Below are 19,041 nucleotides of genomic sequence, written 5' to 3'. Positions count from 1 at the left end.
AAATGCAGAAAATAAATAGCCAAGTCAGTTGTAATGAACATTTAAGTATCTCCAGGCTGATGGGCAAATTTTATAAAAGCCCTCCATTGCTGTCCTTCTAGAAGAAGCCAAGGAATTTAGCACAAAGACAAGAGGCTGGAAATCCAGAGCAACACACACACACACACACATACACAAACACACACACAGACACACACACACACACACTCACACTCACACACAAACACACACAGAGACACAGACACGCACACACACACACACACAGACACACACACACAGACACACACACACTCACACTCACACACAAACACACACAGAGACACAGACACGCACACACACACACACACACACACACACACACACACACACACACACACACACACACACACACACACACAAACACACACACAGACACACACACAGCTGGAGGAACTCAGCAGGCCAGTCAGCATCTGTGGAAAAGAGTTAAACAGTCGACGTTTCGGGCCCAGACCTTTGGCAGGACCGGAAAAAATAGATGAGAAGTCAGTGTAAGAAGGGAAGGGAGGAGGAAGTACAAGATGGCAGGAGAAAGGTGGAACCGGGAGGGGCGGGTGCGAAGGAAAGAGTTGGGAGGTGGATGGGTGAAAGAGATGAAGGGCTGGAGAAGGGGGGAGTCTGATAGGAGAGGAGAGCAGACCATGGAAGAAAGGGAAGGGGGAGGGGCACCAGCGGCAGGGCTGATAGGCAGTTGAGGAGAACGGAAGGGGTAAGAGGTGAGCCAGAATTGTTACGTAAACAGCAATGAAGAATCCTTCTGCATCTGAGTGCGATAGTATTCCCATGTCCACACCCGGGACTTGTGTGACTGATGGTGGTGGAAACCGAGCTACTGACACGATGAGGGAAGCCCTGAACCCCACCAGAGAAGCAGGTGTGGCTGTGAACGCCAGCGGCGTACCAGGTAGATGGTGGGTAAGTGGTCAGCAAAAAATAGAGATCATTCCTCCCCCGGCTACAACAACCTGAAGGAACTCAAGGCGGCACCCATGGACGGGACTAAACAGTCGGCGTTTCGGACTGAGACCCTTCATCAGGACCGGACAGGAAGGGAGAAGAGGTCAGAGTAAGAAAGCGTGGGGCCAGGAGGAAGGTGGCAGGTGATAGGTGGAACCGGGAGAGGAGGAGGGGTTGAAGTAAAGAGCTGGGAAGTTGATTGGTGAAAGTGTTGAAGGGTTGGAGAAGGGGGGAGTCTGACAGGAGGAGGCAGAAGGCCGTGGAAGGGGGAGGAGCACCAGAGGGAGGTGTTATGTTACTTCTGTTTAAATGTACCGTGGGTTAACAATGAAGAATCACGTCCTGGAAGAATTAGAGAACTTTTATTTACACAAACGTGTCTTAACCCAGCCACGTGCTGGAACATTCCAGCAATCCTGCGCACACTCAGTGCTCTGCCCAATCGCTTACTGGCACATCATTGCACGTGTTATCACCACGGGAGGCGATGGACAGCTAGGGAGATGAGGTGAGAGAGAGAAATGGGGACGGGGAACGGTGAAGCGGGGGGTGGCAATTACGGGAAGTTAGAGAAATCGCTGTTCACGCTGTCAGGTTGGAGGCTACCCAGACGGAATGTAACGGGCTGTTCCTCCAACCTGAGTGTGGCCTCATCCCAGCAGTAGAGGAGACTATGGACTGACATGTGGGAATGGGAATGGGAATTAGAAGTGAAATGGATGGCCTCTGGGAAATCCCATACTTTGTGGGATTTCTCGATGGCCAACGATTTCAATTCTACTTCCCATTCCCACATGTCAGCCTGTGCCCAGCCCCTTACTTGAACAAACCCCTCCCGGTTTCACCTATCACCTGCCACCTTGTACTTCTTCCTCCCCCCTCCCTCCACCTTCTCACTCTGACTTCTTCCCCCTTCCTTTCCAGTAAACTGTTGACATTTTGGTCCAAGTCCCATCATCAGGACTCGGACCAAAATGTCGACTGTCTCCTCGTTTCCGTAGTTGCTGCCTGGCCTGCTGAGTTCCTCCAGCATTTTGTGTGTGTTGCAACTCTTTGAGTGATTATGCAGAAAGTTTGAAGTTAATAACTCATCAAGGGTGATTGATAAGTTCGTGGCCTGAGGTAGAAGGAGATGAGTTATTAACTTCAAACTTTCTGCATAATCACTCAAAGAGTTGAACTGCACGTACATGTAACGAGAGCTGTATAACTCATCTCCTTCTACCTTAGGCCATAAATTTATCAATCACCCATCTGTGGACACTTCCTGAAGGTCCAAGATCCATATGCTCCACGACCGCTGGACTAAGTGTGTAAATGTAGGAGGGGACTGTGTTGAAAAATAAATGTGCTAGGTTTTCTAAAATTGGCTCCTTCTATCTCAGGCCACAAATTTATCAATCACCCCTCATAAGTACAATGCAAATACCTCATCAGCCAATCACGTGGCAGCAACTCAGTGTGTAAAAGCACGCCGACACGGTCAAGAGGTTCAGTTGTTGTTCAGACCAAACATCAGAATGGGGAAGGAATGTGATCTAAGTGACTTTGACCGTGGAATGATTGTTGGTGCCAGACGGGGTGGTTTGAGTATCTCAGTAACTGATCTCCTCTCGTTAATGAGGGAGGTCAGAGGAGAACGGCCAGACTGGTTCAAGCTGACGGGAAGGTGACAGTAACTCAAATAACCACACGTTACAACAGTGGTCTGCAGAAGAGCATCTCTGAAGTGGATGGACTACAGCAGCAAAAGACCACAAACATTCGCTCGGTAACCACTTTAGGTACAGGAGGGACCTAATTAATTGGCCATTGAGTGCCTGGCCCTGTAGCTCAAAAATGGGTGTGAATTGAGAAAGGAGACAATAAAAACTTTGTAAGAGTGCAGAGTAGACCGTGAGGATGGGTGAGATTAGAAAAGTTTGTGAGGGGGTGAAATCACGGGAGAGACTGGTTAACTGGTCGCTGGTTAAAGTTACAATGGGTGTGAGTGGCCGGGACTCAGGATGGGCCAGGACACAGAGCAGCAAAGTCTGGCTTCTTCTCCCTTCCTTTCCCGTCCAGGGGGAGGGAAACATCGCCTCTTTACTCCCCTGAGCTGCTGAGTTCCTCCGCCATTTTGTGTGTGAGTGTGTGTGTGAATCAGGATTTCCAGCGTCTGCAGGACCACCGGTGTTTACGACGGTTGTAAGGTTTGAGCTTCACTTTGGGCTCGTATCCAACAGCAGAGGTGGCACGGAGCTGAAATTTCTGGCGCCACGTTAAACAAAACATCGTCTTCACATCCATCAGCTCAAAAATAGGTGGGGTGGGGGTGGTGAGAGGAGCTAAAGATGGCGCCAGAGGTGTTGAACCTGGGCGACTTCTTCCAGTTTGTCTGTGGGACAGTTTAATCTCTTTTCTTTTTTTTCTCTTCAGGGTGGCCGGGGTCCTGTCGGAGTCTGCGATTTGCAGCCGCGTTCGAACTGCGACTCTTCACGGCCGGTGGGCTCCCGCTCTCGGAGCTTGCCGACTGGCCTGGCGCTTTTGATACCTCCAGGAGCGGCCTGCAAGACGTGTGACCCCAGTTCCTCGCCGGCAAGGATGACTGAAGCTTTGTGGGAGGTTGAAGTGCTATTGAGTGAGTGAGAGAGAGAGAGCCTGTCTGAGATGTTGAGGGGTTGGGATGGACAGAAGGTTTTGATGGACTTGGGGGGGGGGGGGGGGGTTTGCTGTTGCTCGCAAGGTGGGTGGGGGGGGTGCTGATACCTTTGCTGCAGCAAGAGCCGAGAGGTAATGTTGCAGCTATATAGGACCCTGGTCAGGCCCCACTTGGAGTACTGAGCTCAGTTCTGGTCGCCTCATTACAGGAAGGACGTGGAAACCATAGAGAGGGTGCAGAGGAGATTTACGAGGATGTTGCCTGGATTGGGGAGCACGCCTTATGAGAATAGGTTGAGTGAACTCGGCCTTTTCTCCTCGAAGCGACGGAGGATGAGAGGTGACCTGATGGAGGTGTACAAGATGATGAGAGGCATTGATCGTGTGGTTAGTCAGAGGCTTTTCCCCAGGGCTGAAATAGCTGACATGAAAGGACGCGGGTTTAAGGTGCTGGGGAGAAGGTACAGAGGAGATGTCGGGGGTAAGTTTTTTACTCAGAGAGTGGTGAGTGAGTGGAATGGGCTGCCAGCGGTGGTGGAGGCGGAAACAACAGGGTCTTTTAAGAGACTCCTGGATGGAGACATGGAGCTTAGAAAGCTATGGGTAACCCGAGGTAACTTTTAAAGTAAGTAAATGTTCGGTGCAGCATTGTGGGCCGAATGGCCAGTATTGTGCTGCAGGCTTTCTATGTTTCTCGGTGGGGGGAGCAGGAGGGGGAGGGTTTATGCTTTTGCTGCTGCCTGTGGGTGGGTTGCGTAGGGGGATTTGTGTCCTAACGTTCTCTGTCATTCATTCTTTGGGAGGAGTAAGGATCCCAGGCTGTATACCGTGTGTGTTCTCCGTTATCAAATTGAGTGAAGAAGGGAGGCTATATTTGGAGACGTGGGCTGAGAGAACAGGCAGGCTGCTTTCCTTCAGCAGTGAGCAGCAGAAAAAGGTACCGAGCTGCACTTTAAAGTTTGCCACACAAGTGGTTCAAGGGGGCGCAGGTTAAATCTGGTCAGAAGTAAATTGTGGAGTACCGCCCCATTGGATCGCTTCTGCACGAGGAGGAATGAAAACATGGACTGGATTTCTAGATCAAGGAAGTAAAGGATCAGAGCTGGGTTTAATATGTTGTGAAATCTGTTAACTTTGCGGCAGCAGTACACCGCAATATATGTAAAATATAGAAAAAATGAATTACAGTAATTATATATCTGTATATTAAATAGTTAAGTTAAAATAAGTAGTGTAAAAACAGAAATTAAAAAGCAGTGAGGTAGTGTTTATGGGTTCAATGTCCATTCAGAAATTGGATGGCAGAGGGGAAGAAGCTGTTCCTGAATCATTGAGTGTGTGTCTTCAGGCTCCTTTATCTCCTCACTGCTGGTAACAATGAGAAGAGGGCATGTCCTGGGTGATGGGGGTCCTAAATGATGGACGCTGTCTTTTTGGGGCACTGTTCCTTGAAGATATCTTGGATAATACAGAGACTGGTGCCCATAATGGAGCTGACTAATTTTACAACTCTCTGAAGCTTAGTAAAACCCTGTGCAGTACCCCCCCCCCCCCAACCCATACCAGACGGTGATGCTCTCCACGATATAGCTGTAGAAATTTTCAAGTGTTTTTGGCGACACTCTGGCTCTCCTCAAACTCCTGATTAAGTATAGCTGTAGTCGTAACTTCTTTGTAGTTGCCTCAGTATGTTGGGTTCGGGGTAGATCCCCAGAGAGATTGACACCCGGGAACGTGAAGTTGCTCACTCCTTGCCCTGGAGCCACGTTTCGGCAAGAACGAGCACGCAGCAGTTCCTCATCTCGCTCTGGATCGGCTGCAGACAAGAGCAACCCAACTTGTCTTCCAGGGAGAGATCGCGGGAGAGCAGGATCGAAGCGAGGGTCGGCCTGCATGGGCTAGCCCCCAACGCAGCACGGAGTCCGGCATGCACCACCCTGCCGCCATTGCTTAGCTCATTATAATGTTCTCCCAAAGTTAGACTAGTGTGGTCCTTACGGCCCAGATGGTGTAAAAAACAACAAACTGTGGCGCTGGAACAGCTACACTAGAAGGCAAGCAACACACACAAAATGCTGGTGGAACACAGCAGGCCAGGCAGCATCTATAGGGAGAAGCACTGTCGACGTTTCGGGCCGAGACCCTCCATCAGGACTAACTGAAAGGAAAGATAGTAAGAGATTTGAAAGTACGACAGGGAGGGGGAGATCCGAAGTGATAGGAGAAGACCGGTGGGGGTGGGGTGAAGCTGAGAGCCAGGAAAGGTGATTGGTGAAAGAGATACAGAGCTGGAGAAGGGAAAGGATCATGGGACGGGAGGCCTAGGGGGAAAGAAAGGGGGAGGGGAGCACCAGAGGGAGATGGAGAACAGGCAGAGTGATGGGCAGAGAGAGAGAGAAAAAAAGGGGAGGGGGTTAAAACTGAATATATCAGGGATGGGTAAGAAGGGGAGGAGGGGCATTAACAGAAGTTAGAGAAGTCAATGTTCATGCCATCAGGTTGGAAGACCCTGGGTTTAATTCACCTTACAGTATCATAGTGGCTCAGTTATTAGTAACCGAGCCATTGGCCATGGTGAATTTAAAATATGGAGGAAGATGTTGAGCTTGAATGGGTCATGGGCAGTGGGAAGCAGACAAACTAATTTTCTTTGTTCTTGCCACCTGCTTGAACGAGATGGAGACAGCCATTTTGTGAGCCCCTCCTTGCCTGCATTTCCTCCCACCCCCCGCCTCATTTTGTGGACTCTGAACTGGTTCTTGCTTTCTAACCTAATCAGAGCAAGTGAATGTGGACGCAAGGAGCTTCAGGCAATGACCTGCTAAACCCGAGGCGACTCTCGAGTGGCTATTTACTGTGCAGAATGGCAGATCTATTGGAGAAGCTTGTGCAACTCAGTGCCTGGCTCGCCTGCTTTGACTGGTTTGTCCCAGTCAGAGTTGAAAGGAACAGAGGCACGAGGCTGTGGTTGGGGGTGCGGGGGCAGAAACCGTAGAATGACGTTGGTCCTGTCCCTGGACCAGAGCCAATATAAAGGTGGTAAGGAAAATCAGGTCCAATGACACTGCAACGCTAGTTTGGAATTGATAAGGAACGGATATAAAGGCGGGCATTTCGAGTGCGCCATCGCTACCGGCTACGGGTGGCGTAGTGGCGTCAGCACTGGACTCCAAGTCAGGAGGTCCTGAGTTCAAACTCAGCCGGGTCCCAACCTGGGCAGCAGCCGTATCTGCGCGGAAGAAAGGCTCGAAAACCCTGTGGGTGGGACTCGACTTAACGACCGAACAGCATCGCAAAGTCGGGCCCCCCCCCCACCCCGTCCCAGGCGCCGAGAGAAAGGATCGATCGCCTGGCCAACAGGGATCCTGTTACAAATTGGGAAAATTTACATTGTAAGGTGGCATTAAACGGCGACTCCTTTGCTTGCATCTTCTGAAACAGCTCTATTTCCATCTTTGGTACTTCTTTTATTTCCTTTTTGAGTTTCTCAGAGTTACATTCTGACTGTGGTTCTTTGCAGGAATGGGATGAAACAAACTTTTAACGTCATAAGCCAACGAGATGTTGTTACGTCTCCCCTCTCGTTGTGAAATGGGGACACCTCTTTTTCCCTTATTAGGGAGAGAGAGAGCCTGTGTGTGTTAAATTACCGGGTGAACGAGTAGTTTTTGGGGTACTGCAAGTCTGTGTCTTTACTGATGCTTTGCTGCATGCTTGAGTTCCTGGGTGGGGGGGGGTGCCGATGCTTTTTTTTGCTGCTGGGGAAGGGAGGGGTGGTTGTTGCCTTGCTGCCTTCTACGTGGGTGGGGGGACGCTTTGAGATTCTAACATTCAACAGTCATTATTTTCTGGGGCGCTCCTCCGTTTTCGTGGATGTTTGTGAAGAGAAAGAACTTCAGGATGTATATTGTGTAGATTTCTCTGACATTAAATGTGCCTATTGAATCTAATGAAAATGGTCTGAGTGAGTATAGGTACAGACAGAATGGTTGAATTCATGTTCGAAGTTGTTGGTCTGTGGTCAACACAGTTGCATTGTTGTTTGTGCTGGGACAATAAAGTGCAAACTTTGATTAATTAAGAGTATCGTTGTGAGTTTCCCAACCTAGTTCCATTGACAAATGTTCAACAAAGCCTCTTAGCTGTGGCATTCTATGGGCCGTGCTCTCTTCTCGTTGCTGCCATCAGGTAGAAGGTACAGGAGCCTCGGGACTCGCTCCACCAGGTTCAGGAACAGTTATTACCCCTCAACCATCAGGAAGGAGGTACAGGAGCCTCAGGACTCACACCACCAAGTTCAGGAACAGTTACAAAAGGGGATAACTACACTCACTTGCTCCATCATTGAAATATTCCTACAATCAATTTTCTCGCTTTGAGGACTCTTTATCTCACGTTCTCATTATTTTTTGTTATTTATTTACATTTGCACAGTTTGTTGTCTTCTGCACTCTGGTTGATCTTTCACTGATCCTGTTTACAGTTACTATTCTATAGATTTGCCGAGTATGCCCACAGGGAAATGAATCTCAGGGTTGTTTCGGTGCACTTTGATAATAAATTTAGTTTGAACTTTGAACAACTAATTATTTTTGTATGCTGCTTGCTTAACTGAAGGGGTATTTGTGGTTGCCAGTTAACCTACCAGCACGAAGGTGCCTGGGCCCTCAGCTGTACAGCTGATTCTCAACCACCTTGTGGTCCAGTCAGTCACTCAGCTCAGGAAGCAACTAATCTTATGAAAGAATTCAGATGGGTGCATTCTTTGAGTGTCCACAAACAACAGGTGCATATATCTTTTTTTTCCAGCTGTGGTGCTCCACCTCAACCAATGCGCAGATCGTTTGGACAATAGCCATTTGCATGTGCTCCACTACTTACTAAAATTTTCTTTTTTTTTTCTTCCCGGGAAGTTGTGCCATGGCTCCCACTCTTTCAGCAGACTGAACTTGACACAAGTCTCACGATTAGGGTTACCGTTCCAGTTTAATGCAGTCGAAGCAAATGCACTTTGAGCAAAGTAACTCGAGGACAGAGTTCTTTCGTTTACATGCTATGCTACTCCAACATAGATATCTTGCATTAATGATGTTGACCAAACCCAAGACACGCCTATCCAAAAGCACAATCCAACCCAGGACAACCTGGCTTGTTCTATTGGCCTCTGGAGGTCATTCATTGAAAGGACAGTGGTGCAACGTGTAAAAGCAAAAAGCAAATATGGTTGTGTGGCTACCCAAGTCAAGTATGATGTTCTAAGAGGTTGTCTGTGGGCTTCAAGTGGAATTTGGTTGTGCGGTCACTCAAGTTGCCTCCAAGAGGACCACAACCTTGTCGTAGGGTTCGGAGGCTTGCGTGCCTCAATGACCCGGGAGAGCTGTGTTGGAATCAGGGCTTTATGATTTGGCTTTTGGTAGGGTCACCCATGCCACACAGGTCAAAGGGTAAAGGTCAGACTAAGAGTGGACCTCCAGTTCTCCAGGTTCATGAGGGTTCAGCTCAGGGCTAGCAACCTCGACTGGTCAAAAGAAATAATTGTTATGGAAACAGCGATGAAGAATCCTTCTTCATCTGAGTGTGACGGTGTGGACAGATAGAGTTGGAGGATCTTTGCGGCTGCCTTAAACGTCAGCAGTGTAGTGGGTAGTGAATAAGTAAGTCTCTTAAGTCGAGTATGAATTTCTTCCTAAGAGGTTCCTATTGGTGGGTCTTCAGATGGAATACAGTTGTGTGGTTTCTCAAGTCTAGTGTGTAGGCCACAGTTAATCCCATGAGACCATGGATTTGTGCCTTGGAAAGTTTCCGGGGCGCAGGCCTGGGCAGGGTTGTGTGGGATACCGGCTGTTGCCCAAGCCGCAAGCCTCCCCTCTCCACGCCACCGATGTTGTCCAAGGGAAGGGCATTAGGACCATACAGCTTGGCACCGGTGTCGTCGCAGAGCAATGCCTTGCTCGAGGACACACACGCAGCCTCAGCCAAGGCTCAAACTAGCGACCTTCAGATCACTAGACGAACACCTTAACCACTTAGCCACGTGCCAGCACTCAAGTCTAGTTTGACGTTTTCATAAGAGGCTGTCTTTTGGTGGGTCTTCAGACGGAATACGGTTGTGTGCTTGCTTGTCGAGTTTGATACTTGTTTAAAGGGTCGTCTTCAGGTGGCTGGGAGCCCCATATTCTGAGGCAGTGTGGGCAAGAGTAAATGGTGACTGTGATTCGTGGTTGGGTCTTTTCATTTTTTAGTCTATCCTTTCACTGCTATATGATAAGGCAGTTTAAATCACATGCGCCAGAATGAAGATTACTTTGAGCTACAGTGCAATAAAAAAAAATCTTTGGGAAGTAGCGCATGAACAGAGGAAAATGTTGCCATATTTTCCTGGAGACAAGGGACAGATCACCACTCAACCGCTTTCCTCGCAATATTTGGGGAACCATCCTAAAGATCGATAGTACCGCGGAACAGAAACCTAGCAGGGAAGCACGAGGTCATTGATATATGGCACAGAGTTTACTGTCAACATCTGAAAGCAGGGAGGTTAGGAGTCGACGTGAAAATCAGGCTTTAACACAATGGAAAGAAACCATTCCCCTCCAGTCCGGGATCACACCTGTTCATATCCCTCCTTCCAGCTAAATGACACGAGCAGTGGCGTTTGCAATCCAGGCACTTCTGCAGCTATTGCAGCACCAGGTTTAGTACTTTGTCGAGAAATTATTAAAATCCAGTTTGGAGATATCCCTCTCATTGGAGAAATGGGCTCTGTCGATTCGAGACATTGGGCTTCCCACGGACTTGAGCCAATTCATCCTGCAACGGGAAGCAGAAAAGAAAGTTACTGGAAAACAAAACTGGTAGCGATTTGTCAGTGACTACGCAAACGTTTGTGACATGAATGATATATCTCCCTTGGGGCCCTTACTCCTGCAAACACATGCCCATTCACCTCCTCCCTCACCTCCGTTCAGAGCCCCTGGCAGTCCTCCCAGGTGAGGCAACACTTCACCTGATTGTCCTCTGTGTCGGGTGCTCCTGATGCGGCTTCCTCTATATTGTGGAGACCCGTCGTAAACTGGGGGGGGGGGGGGTGTTCCGTCAAGCACCTCCGCTCCATCCGCCAAAACTGCGACTTACCATTAGCCGAACATTTTGATTCCGATTCCCTTTCTGCACCATCCGCCACAAGTCCGTTCTGCCTTTAACATGTTTTGGGTTTGAGCTTAAGATAAGGGGCGGTGTTGTTCAATTTAGGATTGTGGTGTCAGCCAGTCAGGATGGTGGAGATGGTTGGCTCTCCTCCATTGTGTCCTGTTCAAGTTTGGAGGAAATTAGAAGCCGGATATTTGACACATCTTTTAATTTTGAGCAAGCCTGGCGGCCTTTTATTCAATATTTTCATATGATTTAATTTTTTTTTGTTTTGTTCCACTTTATCTGCAAGGGTTCAGAGTTGACCAGAAGGATGTTTTCTTTTTTCTTTTCTAATTTTATCCTCAAATGGACCACCCAGTCTCTCATTTCTTTTTGTTTTACGTTAGATTAGTGTTTTTTTCCTCTTTATTATAAAAATTTCCAGTCATTTTTTTATGATTTGCCAAGAGGAATTGTGGTTTCTTGTTTATATACAACAGCTTAATATTATATCTATATGACTCTGACGGTATTTATCCTTTTTGTTGGCTGTACGTTTTTTGCATTATGTGTTTGCTATAACTTCTCCTCTGATTTGCATCTCTTTTTTTTTGTTTAAAGACCCTGGACGTATGGAGTTTGAGAAAGGTGGCTTTCTCACGCTGAGCCCAGTGGCTGTTAGCAAGCGAATCTCTGGAGCTGCGTCTCTAGAGGCACCCAGTAAAGAGGGGTTTCATGTAAATAAAGAACGAGGACGAGATAAAGAGTCCTTAAAGTGAGATCATTTGTTGTGGGTTCAATTCTACAATCATGGAGAGCATCGTCTCGTCAGCCATTACCGTCTGGTTTGGTGCAGCATTCTCTCATTGCGTAGGAAAGCCACAGTGAACTTTCAGGGGAAAAAGTCATTGACTACAGCCCACCATCACCTCAGGACAAAGAAATGAGCAGGAGGTGTCAATAAGGTCACTACCCACCCTGCCGGGAAGTTCTATAGGACTATTAAAACATAAACTTCATGCCATCTTAGAAGTTCCTTCCTCCAGGCAGTTCATCTGATCAGCCATTCTAGTTCGACCCCTCCCCACTCCCCTCTATTACCTCAGTCACCGCACTATAGACACTGCAAACCACTTTTTTATAATGCTATCTATATTGTACATCCTCCAAGGGGACCACAACCTTTGTCCGAGGGTTTGGAGGCTTGCGTGCCTCAGTAACCCGACTTCTATACTGGCTGCAGTCAAACAAAATTGTGACGGAAACAGCGATGAAGAATCCTTCTACATCTGAGTGCGAAGGTATTCCTGAGTCTCTGCCCGGGACTCGAGTGACTGACGGTGGTGAAAACCGAGAGGAAGCTACTGACACGATGAAGGAAGCCCTGAGCACCGCCAGAGATGGAGGAACTTCATCGATGCCCGAAACTACAGCGGTGTAATGGACAGTAAGTAAGTTACATTGTAAGTACGTGCTGGTGTTCATGTAGTTGTGCACATTTTATTCCATATCAGTGCTTTATTGAACCCTTCGAGGCACGCCGCTCAGCAATCCCCCGATTTAATCCTAGCCTAATCACAATGACCAATTACCCTACCAATTGGTAGGTCACTGGACTGTGGGAGGGAAAAGGAGCACAGGCACGGTCACAGGGAGAACGTACAGGCAACGGCGGGAATTGAACCTGGGTCGCCTGAGCTGTAAACCGTTGTGCTAATCACCACGCTATCATGCTGGGTAAATAACATTGTCTTCCCGCGAACTGTTTGAAACCTCTTCAGAGGCCAAATAGCCAATTACTGATCCTTGATGTACATGTGACCCTCCAGTGGCTTAAGGGTTTTTACAAATAACCTAAAATGGACTCACAACCCAACCCCCCTCTTCCTCTATTCCCCACTCTGAGCCTGCACTTCTTCCCACTTACTTATTAGCTCCCCCCGGGTCCCCTCCTCCAATTCTCCAGCCTCCTCTCCCATCAGATTTTCTTCTCCAATCTTTGACCTTTCCCGTCCACCTGGCTTCACCCATCACCTTCCAGCTCAACTCCTCCCCCCCCCGACCACTTTTTATTTTGGCATCTTCCCCCTTCCAGCCCTGAAGAAGGGTCTCGGCCTGAGGCTTGACTGTTTATTCATTTCTGTAGATGGTGCTTCGACCTGCCGAGTGTGTGTGTGTTGCTAAGGAACACAATGTGGGAGGAATTGAACCAGGGTTGCCCGAACTATAAAGGGGTGTGTGTGAGTGTGTGAGTGCGTGTGTGTGTGTGTGTGTGTGTGTATGTGTGAGTGTGTGTGTGTGAGTGTGTGTGTGTGAGTGTGTGAGTGCATGTGTGTGTGAGAGTGTGTGTGAGAGTGTGTGTGAGTGTGTGTGTGAGTGTGTGTGAGAGTGTGTGAGTGCGTGTGTGTGTGAGTGTGTGTGTGAGAGTGTGTGTGTATGAGAGTGTGTGTGTGTGTGTTGCTAAGGAACACAATGTGGGAGGAATTGAACCAGGGTTGCCCGAACTGTAAAGGTGTGTGTGTGAGTGTGTGAGTGTGTGAGTGCATGTGTGTGTATGTGTGAGTGTGTGTGAGAGAATGTGTGTGAGTGTGTGTGTGTGTGTGTGTGTGTGTGTGTGTGTGAGAGAGAATGTGTGTGAGTGTGTGTGTGTGTGTGTGTGTGTGTGTGTGTGTGTGTGTGTGTGTGTGTGTCTGTCTGTCTGTGTGTGTGAGAGACACATTTCACGGTGTGTTTCGATGCCCAAGTGACAAATAAAGCTAATCTCTTTAAAAATGCCACTTTCGATATTAAAGCTAAAAGATATGATGAGGTTAAGGTTCACATCAAGGGGTTAAGCGCTGACTGTAGTTCTGAGTGAAATCACATCTAATATCCTGAGGCGCAAATGGATTTGGGAGTCCTTTTGCAGGATTCCCTGAAGATTAATTTGCAGGTGGAGTCTGTGGTGAGGAAGGCAAATGTGATGTTAACTTTCATTTCAAGAGGACTGGAATACAAAAGCCAATAAGTAATGTTGAGGTTTTATAAAGCACTGTGAAGGATGTGCTGAAACCGGAGAGGGTTCAAAGGAGGTTCACGAAAATGATTCCGGGATTGAATGGCTCGTTGTATGAAGAGCGTTTGATGGCTCTGGGGCCTGTATTCACTGGAATTCAGAAGACTGAGGGGTGACCTCATTGAGACCTATCAAATGGTGAGAGGCCTTGATGGAGTGGATGTGGAGAAGAGGTTTCCTGTGGCGGGAGAGTCAAAAACCAGAGGACACAGCCTCAGAATAGAGGGGTGTCTTTTTAGAACGGAGATGAGGAGGAATTTCTTTAGCCGGAGGGTGGTGGATCTGTGCAATTCTGTGCCACGGGCAGCTTGGAGGCCAAGTCTTTATGAATATTTAAGGCAGAGGTTGATAGATTCTTGATTGGTCGAGGCATGAAGGGATGTGGGGAGATGGCAGGGGAATGGGGCTGAGAGGGAAAATAGATCAGCCAAATGCCCTAATTCTACTCATATATCTTTTGGTCTTATGTAATGAATGGAACCAAGGCATGATGCAGCACAGACGTGAGTTGGTTGTCCAGTCAGATCTCTTACCTGCTTCTTGGTAGAGAAAACCACAAGCAAAGCATTCCCCATCATTGAGCACATCTACAGGAAGCACTGCCTGAAGTAAGCATCATCCATCGTCACCCACCATCCAGCCCATACTCTCTTCCTGACGCTGCCATCGGGTAAGAGGTACAGGAGCTTTAAGTCCCACACCGCCAGGTTCCTGAACCAGTGTGGGCAACGTCCTGAACTGATTCCACAACCTCACTTTCAAGGATTTTACTATCTGAACGGTGTCAAGTTAGGAAAAGGGGAAGTACAATGAGATTTAGTTGTCCTTGTTCATCAGTCACTGAAAGTAAGCATGCAGGTACAGCAGGTAGTGAAGAAAGCTAATGGCATGTTGGCCTTCATAACAAGGGGAGTTGAGTATAGGAGCAAAGAGGTCCTTCTGCAGTTGTACAGGGCCCTGGTGAGACCACACCTGGAGTACTGTGTCAGTTTTGGTCTCCAAATTCGAGGAAGGACATTCTTGCTATTGAGGGAGTGCAGCGTAGGTTCACGAGGTCGATTTCCAGGATAGCGGGATTGTCATATGTTGAAAGACTGGAGCAACTGGGCTTGTATACACTGGAATTCAGAAGGATGAGAGGGGATCTGATTGAAACATAGAGGCAGGAAACATGTTCCCAATGTTGGGGGAGCCCAGAACCAGAGGCCACAGTTTAAGAATAAGAGGAAGGCCGTTCAGAACGGAGTTGAGGAAAAACTTTTTCACCCAGAGAGTTGTGGATCTATGGAATGCTCTGCCTCAGAAGGCAGTGGAGGCCAATTCTCCGGATGCTTTCAAGAAAGAGTTAGATAGAGCTCTTAAAGATAGTGGAGTCAAGGGATATGGGGAGAGGGCAGGAACGGGGTACTGATTGTGGACGATCAGCCACGATCACAGTGAATGTTGGTGCTGGCTCGAAGGGCCGAATGGCCTACTCCTGCACCTATTGTCTTTTGGCTCCTGTTCTCATTTTTTGCTGTCCCTCTTTGTACCTGGTGGTGCATCGGGAGCAACCTTCGACGTTTCCTTCGCATTTTTCCTTTTTTTAAAATGAGACCGAGCGGCAACCTTGACGAGCAAGCCAGCACGGATGGAGAGCGCGCAAGGAGCCGGCAGGACCCGAGCCCGGGCCTGCCCGCCCGCCCGCCACCACCCCAGCTTTCAGTGTTATTTATTTACTATTTATTTTTATTTGTGTTTGCACAGTTGGCTTTCCCTTGCACGTTGGTTGTGTATCAATCTTCGCGTGTGGGTTTTCATTGGTTCTACAGTGCTACTGTGAATGCCTGCAAGAAAATGAATCTCAGGGTATGGTATGTGGTGACATATTACGTACTTCGAAAATACATTTGCTTTGAACTTTGAACAATACTTTTACTGACTAACGGAGCAACTAGAAAGTAGCACAGAATCTACTCTTGTTGCCATTTTAACCGAATTTCAAGAGCTAGCCGAAGGATTTGTGCAAACAATGCGACTGGAAACAATTACCACAATCCCAAAGTACTTGATCTCTCACACTTAAAGTATAGGCCCAGTGCGTTTTTTTTAGCAAAGGAACGTCTCTCTTATTTCCTGGGAGCAGGCAAGCTTGACAGAGGGAATCTCGGTTGCCTCCGTCCGTCACACGAATTGAGTCTCACAGTCGGGGAAGATGACGTTGCCAGAACAAAAACAACTGGCTGCGATGATATAGAGGCAACTGTGTCATTCGGCCTTTTGCAATGTTCCGGTTGTTAATCATGCTTCCATGTTAAAACTTTGTTCTTTTTTTTAATCAAATCTTTTCACGGTCTTGTTCTCTGTGATCTAATTTCTCCAGGTCGGTTGTCGTGCCTTCACTGGCCTGCGTCTCCATCTCCGGCACCTCCTTCAACCGCCCTGCCTCTCTTTTCAGCTATCCGCAGAGCAGCTAGGGCGGGGCTATTTTGCAGAAGATGCTCTTCTTTCACAACTCGTTCATTTTGGCTTCTTTCCCCCTTCCTTTCCCCGTGACTGATGAAATATTCATAGCTCAAGTACCATCTGGAGATCTGCTGATGATAAAGCCAGTCTTGGTAGAATCTCAGACGGAGACGAGGGGGCCTACAGGAGTGAGATCTGCCAACCACAGGTTTGCGTCGTTTAATGTCCACGATACATTCTGCGAAATCGGACGTTACGTGATTTGGACGTTGAGTGAACCCCATATTATATACCTAGCAAACCTATATAGAGTACTGTAGTGCACCCGTATTGACTAAATGGCCAAGAACACACTAAAACTGTATAATACATACACATGTAAGGGGTTTCTTCTTTTATGTTACTGCTAAGGCTAATAAAATGGCTTCTTTGTTATGGTAACTGGTGAGAGAGTGCTTTCTTTCCCAGCTTGTTTGGGTTATAATTACAGATAACGAGAATTGTATTCATTTGTTAACCAATTGGGACAGCTGTTATTCTTTCTTGTGGGTCTGTAAGCTAGTGTTGCGCGAACTTTTGAGGAGTGGGCGCCAGGGTGTTAGAGGGAGAAGGCATGATGCTGTGAGCTGGGCGGTGGAGCGGACCCCGAGCGGGGGTCCGAGGTCGAGGGGGCGATCGCCTGGACAGGAGACGAGGACAGATTTGTGTGGAGCGTCTGGTTGACCACCGTGGTTGGTCCCAGGTGGCGGGTCAGGGTTAGATCCTCATGCATTTTCCCTCTCAGCCCCAGTCTCCTGCCTTCTCCCTGTATCCCTTCATGCCCTGACTAATCAAGAATCTATCAATCTCTGCCTTAAATATACATAAAGGCCTCCACAGTGGCATTGAATTCCACAAATTCACCACTCTCTGGCTGAAGAAATTCCTCCACATATCCATTGTAAAAGGGCACCCCTCTATTCTGAGACTGTGTCCTCTGGTCCTAGACTCCCCCACCACAGGAAACATCCTCTCCACATCCACTCTGTCTGTGTCCTCTGATCTTAAACTCCCCCACTATAGGAAACATCCTCTCCACGTCCACTCTATCTGTGCCCTCTGGTCCTAGACTCCCCCACTATAGGAAACATCCTCTCCACATCCACTCTATCTGTGTCCTCTGGTCCTAGACTCCCCCACTATAGGAAACATCCTCTCCACATCCACTGTATCTGTGTCCTCTGGTCCTAGACTCCCCCCACTATAGGAAACATCCTCTCCACATCCACTCTATCTGTGTCCTCTGGTCCTAAACTCTCCCACCACAGGAAACATCCTCTCCACAACCACTCTATCTGTGCCCTCTGGTCCTAGACTCCCCCACTATAGGAAACATCCTCTCCACACCCACTCTATCTGTGTCCTCTGGTCCTAGACTCCCCCACTATAGGAAACATCCTCTCCACACCCACTCTATCTGTGTCCTCTGGTCCGAGACTCCCCCACTATAGGAAACATCCTCTCCACATCCACTCTATCTGTGTCCTCTGGTCCTAGACTCCCCCACTATAGGAAACATCCTCTCCACATCCACTCTATCTGTGCCCTCTCGTCCCAGACTCCCCCACTATCGGAAACATCCTCTCCACATCCACTCTATCTGTGTCCTCTGGTCCTAGACTCCCCCACTACAGGAAACATCCTCTCCTCATCCACTCTATTGGAGGCCTTTCTATAGGTTTCAATGCGGTCACCCCTCATTCTTCGGAATCCGAGTAAATACAGGCCTGGAGCCATCAATGTACAAGTATGAACAATGGGAGCCTCTGGACACCCTGCTCAAAAAAGCCAGCAAGCCAGCAGTGTGAATGGAAAATATGTTTTCCAGCCCTCGTTCACTTGCTTGTTACGTTACACTCAGTGGCCACTTTATTAGGCTCCATTTAATATCAGAGAAGGTGTATGGGATACAACCTGAAATCTTTACACTTCACAGACATCAACGAAACAGGGGGAGAAACCCCAAAGAATGAATGACAGAAAAACATTAGAACGCCAAAGCCTCGCTAACACCCCCCACGCACAAAGAGCAGCAAAGATTCAACCCTCCTCCTTCCCCCACTTGCTCCAGCGGGTAGCATCAGCGCCCACCACCCACCGAGCAAACAATGGCAAAGCCTCCGGAGAGAGCACGACCTGCAGTTCAACGACAACCATTGCCCACCCGACAATTCGACAGGCCCCAGGCTCCCTCTCTCACTAATAGTGGGGGGAGAGAGACGTGTCACCCTTTCCGCAGCGAGATGGGAGATGAACAGATCGCTGTTTCAGTGTTAGAGTCTGGGGCGGCGCTTATTCGAGCTCACCCCACTCGAGAACCAGCACTCTCCCCTCCCCCTCATCGAGGGAGAGAGCGATCGCTCGAGCGCAGAGGCCTCCGACGGCTGTCTCGATGTTTCGACTTCCCGCGACACTGTCGAGGAATCAGGTCTATAGGGGCGGCTTGAGGCTGTACCTCGAAGATGCCACACGTCTTCCAGGCTGCTCCTGGAGGTATTGAAAACGGCCAGTTCAGCGAGCTCTTGAAGCGGGAACCCACTGCCAGGGAAATCCACTGTTTGAGTGCAGTTGTAGATCATGGACTCTGACGGAACCCCAGGATGTGTAGGCATGGTTGTTGTTCAGACCAAACAACAGAATGGGGAAGAGACGCGATCTAAGTGACATTGACCGTGACCGATTGTAGGTGCCAGACAGGGTGGTTTGAGTGCATCAGAAACTGCTGATCTCCTGGG

The 19,041-nt window shown here is 48.5% G+C and overlaps 1 protein-coding gene across 2 annotated transcripts in view; it reads right to left on the bottom strand.

The window, feature by feature from the left end:
• Positions 1-8,621: 8,621 nt before the first annotated feature.
• LOC132383668 (acylphosphatase-2-like) overlaps positions 8,622-19,041 on the bottom strand; it is a 66,105-nt gene continuing 55,685 nt past the window's right edge. For both annotated transcript variants that reach the window (XM_059954860.1, XM_059954861.1), the window contains one exon: positions 8,622-10,446. In XM_059954860.1, the coding sequence (XP_059810843.1) occupies positions 10,332-10,446 (115 nt within the window). In that variant the 3' untranslated portion in view covers positions 8,622-10,331. The remainder of the gene's footprint in view (positions 10,447-19,041) is intronic.

The sequence above is a fragment of the Hypanus sabinus genome, chromosome 31, assembly GCF_030144855.1.
Source record: "Hypanus sabinus isolate sHypSab1 chromosome 31, sHypSab1.hap1, whole genome shotgun sequence".
Lineage (NCBI taxonomy): Eukaryota > Metazoa > Chordata > Chondrichthyes > Myliobatiformes > Dasyatidae > Hypanus > Hypanus sabinus.
Note: the sequence above shows the minus strand (reverse complement) of the source record. Positions and strands in the feature narration are given on the sequence as shown.